The 15,548-nt window shown below is 35.0% G+C and overlaps 1 protein-coding gene across 1 annotated transcript in view; it reads left to right on the top strand.

The window, feature by feature from the left end:
- MGAT4C (MGAT4 family member C) overlaps window positions 1-15,548 on the top strand; it is a 670,943-nt gene that overhangs the window by 646,078 nt on the left and 9,317 nt on the right. Inside the window, exon 5 of the mRNA XM_081130739.1 lies at window positions 12,091-12,243. Coding sequence (XP_080986865.1) covers window positions 12,097-12,243 — 147 coding nt within the window. The 5' untranslated portion in view covers window positions 12,091-12,096. The remainder of the gene's footprint in view (window positions 1-12,090; window positions 12,244-15,548) is intronic.

Raw genomic sequence — 15,548 nt, forward strand, 5'->3', positions numbered from 1 at the left:
TAACTTCAAGAAATATCTGAGTCTATCTTAAAGATAAAATATTCAACAAGCTTCTAGACATCACAACCAATTCATTTACATTTGCCAGTGATTTATAATGGAAATAAAAATAGGTCATGTTAGATGTCTCAAAAGTAACATTAAAAGCAAGTATTTTCAAGAAAATAAAAGGTATCTTTTACCATGATAGAAAAATAAGGAGCAGATTTACCCTCTCTCCTTAAATAACTAAAAAAACTAGGCTAAATATGTGAAACAGTTCAGACATTGAATCATACGCAGATAAGTACGATTCCTGATAGAAGGGAAATAAATGGGGTGTTTACCACAGCTTGCTGCCTAGAGTTTCTAGGCTGCAGCACAAGGAGAGTGAACCCAATCAGACAAGTGGTCTCTCTAAATTGAGAAGACATTATTGAAAATTTTGTGATTCTCAGGTGGCCAGAATTCATGAACAAAGTATCAAAGATGATGGGGAGCACAATTGCACAGAGAGAGGAGAGGGAATTCCAGAGATCTAGAAAAGGATTTATTTCTCTTATGTCTTCAGCTAAGCATTTATCAGTTCATATGTGCCCAAAAACTACCCATGGCTGGTAAAGAGTCACTGGAAAGGAACAGTTGCAATAATTTCTGGAAAGGAAAGACAGCAATAATTTATGTTTTCATCATTCTGAATAGAAAAACTTTGTAATATATTATCAGTACTCAGAAGAATATTGCCTTAATAGTGAGACAAAATTAGCCTTAGACTGAAGGTTTCTCTGAGACTAGCACTCTGATAGCAAAAGCTGACAAAAATATTAGAAAAGGAAAAAAAATTATAGATCAATGTTTTTGAAGAACGTAATTGCAAAAGTAAGATGCTGAGAAATTAAATCCAATAATGTATAAAATAATTATACAATCACTAAATATATAATTACATTTGGGTTAGATTCTAAAATCAGTGAGTATAATCCATCTTAACAAAGTAGTAAAACCTCCATATTAACTCAGTAGGTGGAGAAACAGTATTTGACAAAATTCAACAATCATTAACAATAAAGGGTGACAACAGTTTAGGGATAGAAGAAAACATCCTCAATGAGATAAAATGCATCTCTAACATCAGAAAAAGGCACAAAAGTTTTCTTTCATCACTTCCATTTAATGTTTTACTCGAGGCCCTTGAACTTTAGATTGGGAAAAAAGTAAGAAAACTCCTTAAGGACATAATGACTGTTTAATTTAACAAGATCACATGATTCAAGGTTTTAGAACCTATTGTATCTCTATGTAGTAGAACCAATCAATTCAAAATGAAATTTATTTTAAAAGAACTTTGTTTAACATCAAAGAATAAAATCATTAGAAATTAGTTTTATTAAAAAAATTAAAGACATCAGCATCACTGAAAAATAAAAACATTCTGATAAAAATTAGAGATAATCTGAATATATGGAGATAAATATAGTTTTATGAAAATATATTTGTTGATCCAAATAATTTATTTGTACATCATACAAATTCCCAAATTCCTAAGTAGCTTTTATTTGGTAAGAATTGGTGTTAATTATAAATAATTTATTTGCAGACTTAACAAATTCCAAATAAAAATCCTATTTTTTTTCTGACAAAATTGACAATTATAAAAATTACATAGAAATGCAAAGGATCTTGAATATCCAAAACATTCTTGAAAACAAAGAGTGAAGTGGGAGGATTTATGTTACCTTATTTCAAGACTTACAATAAAGACAGTAATTCAGAAAATGTGGTATTAGTATTAGGATAGACATATAGATTAAGATAACAGAGGGATTTTAGATATATAACCATAAATATATACCCAGTGATTTTGAACAAAGGAACCAAATATGGTTTTCTACAAGTGATCCTTGAGTAACTGGAAAAATGTCTAAGATAGAAAAAGGAACCTCATCCCTTTCCTTACACCAAACACTAACATTAATTTTAAATGATTTGTGGACCTAATGCTGAAAGCCCAAACTCTAAAGCCTCTAGCAAACCAAAGCTAAAGCAAGCAAACACACAAACAAACAAAAACATAAAAGAATATGTTAAGCAACAGGGGTTTTTTTTGTACACAGATTGCATATATTTCTTCAACATTCATTTCCTTTAGGTCTACTCAGAAGTGAAATTGTTGAATCATCAGTAGTTTTGTTTTTTTTATTCAGTTAACTAATATTTGACAAGGGAGCCAAAAACACTCAATGAAAAAGCATCTTTAATAAATGGTGTTGGGAAAACTGGATAAACATATGCCAAAAAATAAAATTACACACTTATTTTTCATAAAAATAACTTGTAATGGATCAACGACTTAAACTCAAGGCCTGATACCATAAAACTTCTAGAAGAAAATATAAGAAGAAGCTCATCAACATTGGTCTAAGCAATGATTTTTGTTTCATACACCACCAAAATCACACAAAACAAAACAAAACAAAAAATCAATAAGTGGTATCATGTATTGCTTAATAACAGAGATATGTTCTAAGAACAAATCATTAGACAATTATGGCATTTGGCAATTTTGTCCTTGTGCAAACATCATAGAGTGCACTTGCACATACCTAGATGGTTACTACTCACCAATGCTCTATGGTATAACTTTTTGCTCCCAGGGTACAAAACTTTACAGTATGTTGCTGTACTAAATACTGTAAGCAACTATAATATAATGGTATTTGTGTATCTAGACATAGAAAAGCATTGTAGTAAAAATACAGTGTAAAAGATAGAAATGGACCCAGTGGTTAGAGCATCGACCTTTGGACTGAAGGATCCCAGATTGAATTCTGGCCAAGGGCACATACCTTGGTTGCAGGTTCCATCCCCGGCCCCAGTCAGAGTGCACGCAGGAGGCAACCAGTCGATGTGTCTCTCTCACATAGATCGATCTCTCTCTCTCTCTCTCTCTCTCTCTCTCTCTCTCTCTCTCTCTCTCTCTCTCTCTTCCTCCCTTCCTCCTTCCTTCCCTCCCACTCTCTCTGAAAAGGAATGAAAAAATGTCCTCTGGTGAGGATTAACAAAAAAAAGATATATCTGTATCTGGCCCTTACCATAAATAAAGTTTGCAGGACTAGAGGTTGCTCTGGATGCATCAATGAGTAAGATGGTGAATGAATGTTAAGCCCTAGCACAATACTGTGCACTATGGTAAACAGTAAACACTACACACTCAAGCTACACTAAGTTTATTTTTTTCTTCAATAATAAATTAACCTTAGCTTACAGTAACATTTTTACTTTATAAACTTTTTAATTATTTAAACTTTCAACTCTTTTGTAATAACAGCTTAGAACACAAATACATTATACAGCTATGCAAAATATTTTTTTCTGTATACTTATTCTATAAGTTTTTATTTTACTTTTACTTTTTAAACTTTTTTGTTAAACACTAAAACAACACACATCTCAGCTTAGGCCTATACAGGGTCTAGATCATCATCACTATCATCCACTTTCATATCTTGTCCCACTGGAAGGTTTCAGGGGCAATAAAGTGCCTGGAGCTGTCATCTCCTGTGACAACAATGCCTTCTTCTAGATCACCTCCTAAAAGACCTGCCTGAGACTCTTCTTGAGATGTTATTCTTTTCAGAAATACATTCATGGTGGTTTTCTTGGCTTATTTCCTTTGTTCACTCTAGATTGTCTTGTAAGCAATTAATACACTATGGAAAGCATTCAGCATTGGGGTCCATGTCCTCAATTCTTTTAGGAGTTTGTTGAATTCTGCCAAAACATCTACTAATGCTTTCACTGTAAATTTTAGTGGGGTTCTTTTTTGTTTACCATCTCAATCACAACCTTGTTGAGTTTTGTAACCTTCTCATTTTTGGCAAGTCCTTTGTAGTCATGGACAAACCTCTTGTCTGTCTTCTTTCAGATGCCATTCATTCACTTCTTGTTAACATTACCCCAAGCCCAAGCAAGGTTCTTGATGTATACTCATGTATGTAATCCTTCCAGAATTGGATCAGTACCTTCTCAGTGTCATCTTCATTTGCAAAAATAATCTAGACAAAGGTCCTAATCAGGCCATAAAAACTGTTATAATACCTTGATGTATTAGTTGGATCAAAAAGGTGATGTTTGAGGGAGAAAGACCACGCTGATATTGGGATGGAGCTCACCAATTAAAGGAGGATATCTGGAAGCATTATCAAGAATAAGCCAAATCTTGAGAGGTATATTATTACCTCTGGCATAGCAATTCAGGAGATCATCTCAGAAGAGGTGCTGGATAATCCATGACTTCTTATTTCTCTTTTAGTACAATGGCAGTGTGTGTTTACTGATATGCTAGAAGGCCCTGGGGTTCTCACTGTGCCAGATCACAAAGGATTTCAATTTGTAGCCTGCAACATTGCCCTCAAGCAAGACTATTATCCTATTCTTAAAATTCTTAAAACCTGGCACAAAACTGTCCTTCAAATGAATGAAAAGCCTTTCAGGCATTCCTTTCCAGGATCAGGAAGCTTCATTCATATTGAATATTTGCCCTGGCAAGTAATTTTTCTCTACAATCAGCTTATCTAGCATTTCCAAAAATTCCTTAGCTGCCTTCACATCAGCACTAACAATCTCACCACTCACTTTCACATTATATAATGAATAATGATTCTTGAGTTTTTATACCACCCAGAGCTGTCAGTAAATTGAACATCATAGTAAGGTCCAGCTTTTTCTTTTTCAACATCACAAACAAACAATTAACTTTGGCTGTGATTCTCATGGTGTTAAGAGGGATACACTTCTGTGTCTGGTCTTTAATCCAGGACATTAGAAGTTTCTCCATGTCTGATATAGATCCTTCTTGAATTTTTGTTAATCTTGTTGCCTTCAAGGAAACAGATCTTTAACAGCTATCATATTGTTCTTGTTCTTGAAGATTCTAATTATAGTGGAATGAGATATGCATGACTGGTGAACAATGCCATCACTGATTTTCTACCTTCATCATATTTAATCACTTTTAATTTCATTTCCAGGTCAATAACTCAATGTGGCCTCTTACTGAGTGGTTATTTTATACTTAGCAGTGGATATTTTATGCTTAGGGGCCATGATCATCAAAACAACATGAAATTAAATCAAGAACAAGTTAAAGTGGTGAAATCAAGAGATGTGGTAAACACAAGATGTGTGTGGCTATTTCCAGCATAACACTGCATACTGTTTTACAGTGAATATTTTTTATAAATTTATTTATTTATTTTTATTTTTTTATTCCTTAATTTATCTTTATTATTGAAAGTATTATAGATACCTCCCCTTTTTTCCCATTGATCCCCTCTACCCCACATTCACCCCCCCCCCCAGGTCTTCACCACACTATTGTCTGTGTCTATGGGTTATGCATATATGCATATAAGTTCTTTGATTAATCTCTTCCCACCCACTCCCCCACCTCCGCCTACCCACTGAGATTCATCAGTCTGTCCCATGCTTCTATGTCTCTGGATCTGTTTTGTTCCCCAGTATATTTTGTTTATTAGATTCCACATATGAGTGTGATCATATAAAACTGAATCAGAAAGAATCAGAAAACCTGAATAGGCTAATAACAAATGATGAAATAGAAGCAACAATAAAAAAATTCCCAGCAAATAAAAACCTTGGTCCAAACAGCTTCGTAGAGGAGCTTTCTAATTCTTTAAGTTATAGGGTTAGATAGTTTACAACAAATTTTTCTTGCTTTTTGAGGTAGGCTGGTAGTGTTATGAACTTCCCTCTTAGGACTGTTTTGCTGTGTCCCATAGATTTTGGGTTGTTGTGTGCTTATTATCATTTGTTTCCAGGAAGTTTTTTATTTCATTTGTGATCTTATTGGTAACTCATTCATTGTTTAATAACATGCTATTTAGCCTCCATGTGTTTGAATGTTCTTGAATGTTTTTACTGTAGTTGCTTTCTAATTTCATGCCATTGTGATCCAAGATGCTTGATATGATTTCAATCTTTTTGAACTTGTAGAGACTTGTTTTGTGTCCTAACATGTGGTCTATCTTTGAGAATGACCCATGTGCACTTTAGAGGAATGTATATTCTGCAGCTTTGGGGTGGAATGTTCTGTAAATATCAATTAAATCCATCTGATCTAGTGTGCCATTTAGCATCACTGTTTCTGTGTTGACTTTTTGTCTGGAAGATCTATCCAGTGAAGTCAGTGGGATGTTCAAGTCCACGACTATGACTATATTGCTCTCTCCCATAAAGTCCTTAAGATTACTATTGATAGGTCCTTATTTATTGCCATTTTAATTCTTTATGCCTATTGTTTATTTGTCTCCCCATTTTGGCTGCCTCTTTGGGTTTGTTTCTATGTATTAGGTAGGCCTGCTAGGACTCTCAGTCTTTTTGGAAGGTCCGTGGTGCAGATCAATGTCAGACATTGTCTGTGACTGGCCTTGAGTACCCTGTTTGGAGCTATCAACAACCCATAGCTTGAGGTTCCCTCTGTTAGGGCTGAGTATGTTTGGCTAGGACCAAGATGAACATCAAAGTCTGTTTTTCCAAGGCACTGGTCCAGAAGCAGATCAGGCAAAGACTCAAAGCACCCTGCGGTCTGCCTCTGCCTGCAGAGTGATTAATCTCATGCTTTTAAGGATCCTCAGGCTGTAGAAACTCCACAGGATGGGCTGGCTGATTGTTATCAGTCTCTTAATGAGCCTCAGGATATAGAAACTCTAGGGAGGGTAGGGCAATTGCTTCCACCGCAGGCAAAATCTGCGTGGAAGGTAAATGTCTGCCAACAAAAGATGTCTTCTGCAGTATGGGGGAATGACTCCACACAGGAATGCAGAAGGGTTCCCTCTAAGCTCCACCCTCAGAGCCCACAACCCCACACTTTCCCAACACAGCTCCAGTCCACTCTGCCCTCCCTCTGCTGGAGCCCGAGGTGTGTGGCTGCACACACAATTTTGTGGGTTGGCTCTTTAAGAGAGTGCCTGCAACCCAGCTGGTGTGACTCAGAGGTTGAGCATAAACCTATGATCCGGGTGATCAAGGTTGGATTCCCAGTTAGGGCACATGCTCTGGTTGTGGGCTAAATCCCCAGTGTGGGACATGTAGGAGGCAGCTGATCAATGATTCTCTCTCATCATTGATGTTTATATATCTCTCTCTCTCCCTCTCTTTTCTTCTCTCTGAAATCAATTAAAAAACAAACTATATTTTTTTTCAAAAAAAAGAGGGTGCCTGCATTTCCAGCCACTTCTCCCTGGCAGACAGAAATCCAGCTGCTTTTCACAGCCAGATGTTATGTGGGCACCTTTCTCAGTTCTGGTGCTCTGGGCGGGGAAGCCCAACCTGGAGCTTAGGCCCCAGAGTCCTTAGTGGGAACCCCCCACAGTTGAGATACCCCTCGAGACCTTCACCTGCTGCCTGTGGGTGCCCAGTCATCCCTCTTGCACGTCTGCACTTCTTTGCAGTCTCTATGCAGTCTCCACTTTTCCTCCTTGGTCATGAGGGTAATCTCCAGCTCGTCTTCAGTTGCAGTTGATTATTCAGAATGGTTTTTCTGTATTTTAGTTGCAATTCCAGTTTGGTTCCAGGAAAGTGTCAGTGTAGCTTCCACTCAGTCCTCTGCCTACAGCAAACATTTTTTATAAGTAGACATAATACATTAAAAAATAATAAATACTACTGCATAGTAGAAGCATAAACCATTAACATAGTTGTTTATTATTATTAACAAGTATTAGGTACTATATATAATTGTATGAGCTATACTTTTCTATGGCTATCAGCGCAATAGGTTTGTTTACACAAGCATCACCATAGACACAAGAGTACTGTGCTGCACTATGCAGTCACAATAGCTATGGCACCACTAGGCAATAGAATTTTTCAGTTTCATTATAATCTTTTGGGACCACTGTCATATATGTAGTTCTTCATTGACTGAATTGTTAAGCGACTCATGGCTAACTATACATCAAAATTAAAAGATTTTTCCATAGCACACAAATGAAACAATCAACAAATGCAATGGCAGTCTACAGACAGGGACGAATGAAAAAATGCTTAGCATTACTAAGCATCAGAGAAATGCTAATTAAAAACACAATGATATATCACTTTACACCTATCATAATGACTATCATCAATATGTCAATGAATAACAAGTGTTGGTGAAGATGGAGAAAAGGGAACCCTCATGCACTGTTGGTGGGAACACAGATTGGTCCAGCCACTATGAAAGAGTATTATGTCAGTTGTCCAAAAATTTAAAAATGGAACTGCTTTGTAGTGACTCAGTGATTTCACTTCTGGACATATATCTGAAGAAACCCAAAACACTAATTCAAAAGAATATATGCACCTGTATGTCCATTGTGGCATTATTTACAATAGCCAAGATATGGAAGCAACCCTAGTGTCCATCAATAGATGAGTGGATAAAAAAGCAGTGGTAGAACCTGGCCAGTGTGGCTCAGTGCTTGAGTGTCAGTTCATGAATGGAAGGTGGTGGTTTGATTCCTGGTTAGGGCATATGCCTGGGTTGTGGGCTTGATCCCCATTAAGGGGCAGCCAGTCATTTTTTCTCTCTCATAGATGTTTCTATCTCTCTAGCCCTCTCCCTTTCTCTCTCTAAAAATCAATTAAAAATGTATTTTTAAAAAACAGTGGTACATACAAAGGAGTATTACTCAACCATAAAAAGAATGAAATTTTACCCTTTGCAACAGTATGGATGGACCTAGAGGGTGTTATGCTAAGTGATATAAGTCAGTCAGAGTAAGACAAATACAATATGATTTCATTTATATGTTCAAGCTAAAGAAAAAATATATATAAACAAAATTGAAACAAACTCATAAATACAGAGAACAGACTGATGGTTTCTAGAGGGATGGGGAGTTTGGGGATTGAGGGAAGAGATTAAGAAGTACAAATTGGTAGTTACAAATAGTCACAGGGATATAAAGAATAGCATAGGGAAGATAGTCAATAATATTGTAAAAGCTATGTATGATGCCAAGTGGATAATGGAAATATTGAGGGGGACACTTTGAAAAGTATATGATTGTCCATGCTACTGTGCTGTACATCTGAAACAAATAGAAAATAATGAATGTAAACTGCAATTAAAACATAAAATTTTAAAAAAGAAAAAGAAGATTGATAGTTCTATAAATGTATTTTTGACCTATAAATACACATTTGAAAGTGACACTATTCTAGAAGTGGCATTACAAATCAAAAGAAAGGAACAGATAATTTAATATACGGTGTGGCATACAATATTAGTGTTTACCAATATCCAGTTCTCCCTCATTTTTTGTTACAGGGGAGATTACATTTGCTCCCACCCTTGAAGTTAGAAGTTGTGCTGTGACCAGTAGTTATGCCAATGTACTGGTAGCAGAAGACCAGCAGCTCTCCATATAGAAAAAATAAGATGAAATTCTTCCAGTACCTTATAAAAGACATGAAGATATATTCCAGGTGTGTTAAAAATCTATCCATGAAAAACAGACCCAGAAGGTAATAAAGGAGACTTTCCATACAACATCAAAAAAGGGCAGGATTTTTAAAACATTGTACAAAACAATCTCACATTCACGAAATATATTTGAATCAAAAACATTGTACTGCAAAAGTCAAGCCAAAAGAAGAAAATACAATAAATACTTGGGGAAAATATTTAGATATTTTCAATATAAGCAATGCTTAGCATATATATCTGTGTTTTTATACATATATTTAAAAATCTTACTCATCAACAAAAAAAATAAAAATAACCCTGGAGAAAAATATGGATGAAAGATATGGAAAATAATTCTTATAACTTTTTTTTTAGAATTTTCCTATTGTCCACATTTGTTAAGCCTTTCTCCCAATTCTTAATATTCTTTTCTATAATTAGTAAGGATCCATAAATTATTTCTTGCATTAATTCATCGAAGAGATATATATTGACATCTATGTCCTAGACATTGTTCTAAGGGTTTGGGGTAAGACCTTTAGCACATCCTTAAGTTCTTTATGTGTGTAAATACTTCATTATCTAAAGATGAATCCAAGGAAAGCCAGTACACAACTCAAAAGTGGCACAATGTCCAGACTATACTTAACTTTAGATAAAATGATTCCACTAGTCTTGATCATTTCAAATATGCTTATTTTTTTTTTTAAGTTTTATTATTGTTTAAAATATTACAGATGTCCCTTTTTCTCCCCAATGACCCATTCCACCCCATTCCTTCCCCCTCCCCAGTCCCTCTCCCCACCATTGTCCATGTCCTTGGGTTGTGTATATATGCACATAAATTCTTTGGTTACTCTCTCCCCCTCCACCCACCCGCCCTCCTCCCTCCCTCTGACATTTGTCAGTCTCATCTATGCTTCCATGTCATTGAATCTATTCTGTTCATCAGTTTATTAAGTTCTTTAGATTCCACGTATAAGCGAGATCATGTGATGTTTGTCTTTCGCTGCCTGGCTTATTTTACTTAGCATAATATTCTCCAGATCCATCCATACTGTCCCAAGGGGTACAAGATTCTTCTTCTTTACAGCTGCGTAGTATTCCACGGTGTAAATGTCCCACAGCTTTTGTATCCACTCATCTACTGATGGGCACTTGGGCTGTTTCCAGATCTTAGCTATTGTAAACTGTGCTGCTATGAACATCGGGGTACATATATCCTTTCTGATGAATGTTTCAGTATTTTTAGGATACATTCCTAGGAGTGGAATCACTGGGTCGAACGGCAGCTCCCTTTTTAATTTTTTGAGGAACCTCCATACTGTTTTCCATAGTGGCTGCACCAGCCTGCATTCCCACCAGCAGTGTACTAGGGCTCCCCTTTCTCCACACCCTCGCCAGCACATGTTGTTTGTTGATTTATTGATGGCGGCCATTCTGGCAGGTGTGAAGTGACACCTCATTGTGGTTTTAATTTGCATCTCTCTGATGATTAGCGACGTCGAGCATTTTCTCATGTGTCTCTTGGCCATCCGTATGTCCTCTTTGGAGAAGTGTCTATTTAAGTCCTTTGCCCATTTCTTAATTGGGTTGTTTGTCTTTCTCTTGCTGAGTGCTATGAGTTCTTTGTACACTTTGGAAATTAGCCCCTTATCAGATTCATCCTTGGCAAATATGTTTTCCCAGACCGTGGGGTTCCTTTGTAAAGTCACGGACATCCCACGTAGTGGGCTTTTCACTGATACATCTCCTAGGGCAAGAGAAACAAAGGAAAAAATAAACATATGGGACTACATCAAACTAAAAAGCTTCTGCACATCATATATGCTTATTTTTTTTTTAAAGAACAATTATTAATCTTAATGTACCTGTGACTGGAGGATATCACAAAACATAGAAGAGCAACATGGAAAAATATTAGGTCTCTACTAATCTTGTTGACTTTAATTTTGCCTCTTTACAGCCCATGAATTATTATAAGCAAGAAAACTTCTAGTTAATATTAGATCAAGCGAGGCAAGGTGGATGTAAAACTCCAGAATCTACTCTGATTTAAAGAGACTTATTGAAACAATAAAAAATTGTAACTCAGAAGTTCTCAAATATATGTTTGGACTTACACCCAAAACTTGAACTTCCTTTGTGGCTTCTCTTTCTTTCCTCCAGGACCTCATCCAGTAGCTCTTTTCAGAGCACCTTCAGTGCATCTAGGATACATATTAGGTCCATAGTTCTCTGGTTTCTTTCATTTTCATTACATTATAATATGGGGAGGGAGAAATTGTTTTAATATATCTCACTAGTGAAAGTTGACATGCCTGTTTTTCTCTTTTATTTTTGTTCTATTTCTCATTAAAAACCTATATTTTCTTACATTATTGTTACCAATATTCATTTGTTCGGAAATAACAGATTTCTTTTTCATTTTGATTTACTCCAGCTCAATATAAACGTCTTCATTGACCTTATAATGATGTATGAATAATCTATGCCAACCTCATGTGTGAAATTGGAAACAATTTTAGTTCAGACATTTGAAGGGTAAGATTTTGTAAAGACCTGGCTCTTGACGTATATGATGAAGAAACATTATTATCCAAGTTAATTGTTTGTAAATCTGTGTTTCTTTTCTACAGGAAAGAATGTTTAAATTTCATCAAGTGAAACATATTTTTGATATACTGAATAAAATGAGATGCCTGCGAAAACGTTCTACAGTGTCATTCTTGGGAGTTCTTGTAATTTTCCTTCTATTTATGAACTTGTACATTGAAGACAGCCATGTTCTGGTAAGTTTTGGAGATTGATTTTTGTTGTTATTTAAAATAAGGCTGGGGAATATTATGCTAAGTGAAATAAGCCAAGCAGAGAAAGACAAACATCACATGATCTCACTCATATGTGGAATCTAAAGAACTTAATAAACTGATGAACAGAATAGATTCAATGACATGGAAGCATAGATGAGACTGACGAATGTCAGAGGGAGGGAGGAGGGTGGGTGGGGGGAGGGGGAGAGAGTAACCAAAGAATTTATATGCATATATGCACAACCCAAGTGCAGGGACAATGGTGGGGAGGGGATCTGGGGAGAGGGATAGGATGGGGTGGAATGGGTCATTGGGGAGAAAAAGGGACATCTGTAAAATTTTAATCAAACAAACAAAAAATTAAAATAAGGCCTAAATCACAGGAGACTTATTTCATTAGTAACCTAACTTCAAGTACAGGCTGTTAAAATAGCCTTAGTTTGAGCAAAATTATAACATATATATTATCTACTTAAATTTTGTATTAATTTTATATTATGAACTTCACTATTGTTTTGATTTATGTTGCAGTGTTTTCTTTAATGATCTATATATTGTGGTTCAAATATATATGCCTAATTACAAATAAGTTAATTATTATCACAGTGCTGTATTAATCTTATGTAAAACCATTTCAATATTTGAGATTTAATTTGAAATGTATAGACTTTCTCCATTTTTCTGTATTATAAACATTTACAAAATCTCATTGTATAACTAATGATATTAGCTGTGCTAGTTTGTTAAGAAGTCATATTTTATTAAAATATGTGGCACCTCATTTAGATTTTGAAAAGCCCTAAAAAGCCAGTGTTTTATATATATATACTAAAAAGTAACATAGAACCTCAAAAACTGAATATATTGATGTTAAAATATTCAGTAATTTATAAAAGACAAATTAGTAGATAATATATGAATTAATTTTTAAGTGAATTATGGAAATATTCAAAGGGACTTATTCCAGCTAATTGTGAGAACTTAAATTGTTTCAACAATTTATCATTGTTGGAATTATCACATCATTTCATGTGTGATGAGAATGACATGGACATTATTTATTATTCGCTTTTCTATCTGAGCTGAGCTTAAGATATCTGGAAAAATCTTAATATTTATGTTATTATTCCTGTTCACATATTTCAGAAAATCAAATCCTTTGGACATACAGAAGACTGAGAAGTACTTTCCATCATGCAAACATGCTGGAAGTTTGAATTAATACCTTAGCAAGAGATAACATGAAATAATCATAAGGAGCATTTCCCAATAAAATGTTTTATTTCATTAATTAAAGATGATTTATTAACTACCTACTATTTCCCAGATACTATTCTATATTCTATGAGGCAACCATATGACCTTGGTACAGGTCTTCTTAGAAGTTCTATTGTAAAACACTTTGCTTCTTTTAGTATTTTTTTAATGGTGAAATTCTGCCAGATTCCTACATCTTGACTCTCCTAGGCCTTTTACCTTCAAATATAGGTCTTGATCTTGTGGATCCTTTATTCTACCATTCACAGTCAATTTGCAATGTCGAAAATCAAAACAGACTAACACAATTTGACTAAGCATGATTTGATAAACAGAGCACTGGAGAAACTTACTAAGGATAATTATTTTGGATTTTTTTTAACCTGATTATTAAGTTTATGAGGACAATAGAGCAAGGCTCATGTGATTGAACAATTTTTTTTTATATATAAAATTAAAGATCATAAATTAACTAGAGGAGTTCTTCATAAATGATTTAATTCTTCAATAAAACTATTTCTTGCCCGGCCGGGCGTGGCTCAGCAGTTGGGCATCGACCTAGGATCCAGGCGATCGGGGTTCGATTCCCGGTCAGGGCACATGCCCGGGTTGCGGGCTCGATCTCCGGTCGGGAGCGTGCAGGAGGCAGCCGATCAATGACTCTCTCATCACTGATGTTTCTATCTCTCTCTCTCTCTCCCTCTCCCTTCCTCTCTCTGAAATCAATAAAGATATATTTAAAAAACAACAACACTGTATTTCTTGCAACTGTGTCTACTGGTAGAAAGAAATCACATCTTGTAAATCAAGCACATGGTATCTTCAGGATGCTTGTATTCAATGGTTTGCTGCATTTACGAGACACTTTCAAGTACAATTTTAATATTTCACTTTAAGCAAAAAAGATCTTTGTATACAGCAAACATCTTTATATCTTTTTGGCGTAAAACCTCTTTAAATTCATTATAAAATGTGTAAGGAGTAATAGACTATATATCCATAAAAGATCAAATACTACAGCCCTGTTTTGTAAATTTTCACATATTCATATCTAAGCATAGGTCCTAGCCACCTAATATAAAAGGCATGATTTAATGGCATAGCTCTTACAGAAGAGTACTTTCACCATGACCTTTTTTCTGGCTATATTAACCATATAGCTATATTGGCAAATTTTCAAATTAGCTTAGGTACAGAGAAGAAATTACTTTTTATCTTTAAAAGTCGAAATTATTTTTAACTATATTAACTTTGAAAAAGTGAGTTCAAATTATTTTTTTAAGTACAAGAACTCCCATTACTGAAAATTCAATGAAAGTGTTTTTATGAGTTTAATTTTTCACTATTTACTAGGTGATATTCTTTACCTAATTTGTATTTTGAGCTAAATTTTATCCCAACACTTAATATGTGTAAATATTTAAATCATAAATGTAAAATTATAGTAAAATTTGTATTCTAATAATGTTTAATATCCTTGGAAAATTGATCCCCTGCTAGAATATAATGAAGTTTCTTTTTAACATAACAGGTTTCCCTTTTGACCCTTTTATCTGTGTTTATTTCATTTTCATAAAATTATCTGACTTGATTTTCTTTCTTTACTCTAAAATGCCACAATGTGTGTGATTTTCTAAGCTTAGACATTAGTTAATGTTCTTTTTCTGTCTTATTTCATGGAAAATAAGTTATAATTCAAAATAATCAGATGGACAATTAAAAGTAGTAAGATCTCTGAAGTTACTTAGCAAATCATATTCTTCTCTCTTTGCTAGAAAATGCATTGGTGACCTGAAATCCTGGGCATATAACAGTTTAGTGTTTTGCTTACATATTAGGACATATGTGCCTATCAGTGGGAAAGGAAGCCAAGCTCGATATAAGAGACAAATAGCATTACAAGGCAAACTAAGTAGGAGAGACACTGCATCCCCAATCAACCTAGCTTCTGGGCTGTGAGCATCTTCAAAGTAGCCATGGGGGTATATATTTAGCCTGTAGCTAGTCCATTGAATTTCATTCCCATC

This window comes from Miniopterus schreibersii (assembly GCF_964146895.1).
Source record: "Miniopterus schreibersii genome assembly, chromosome: 2".
Classification (NCBI taxonomy): domain Eukaryota; kingdom Metazoa; phylum Chordata; class Mammalia; order Chiroptera; family Miniopteridae; genus Miniopterus; species Miniopterus schreibersii.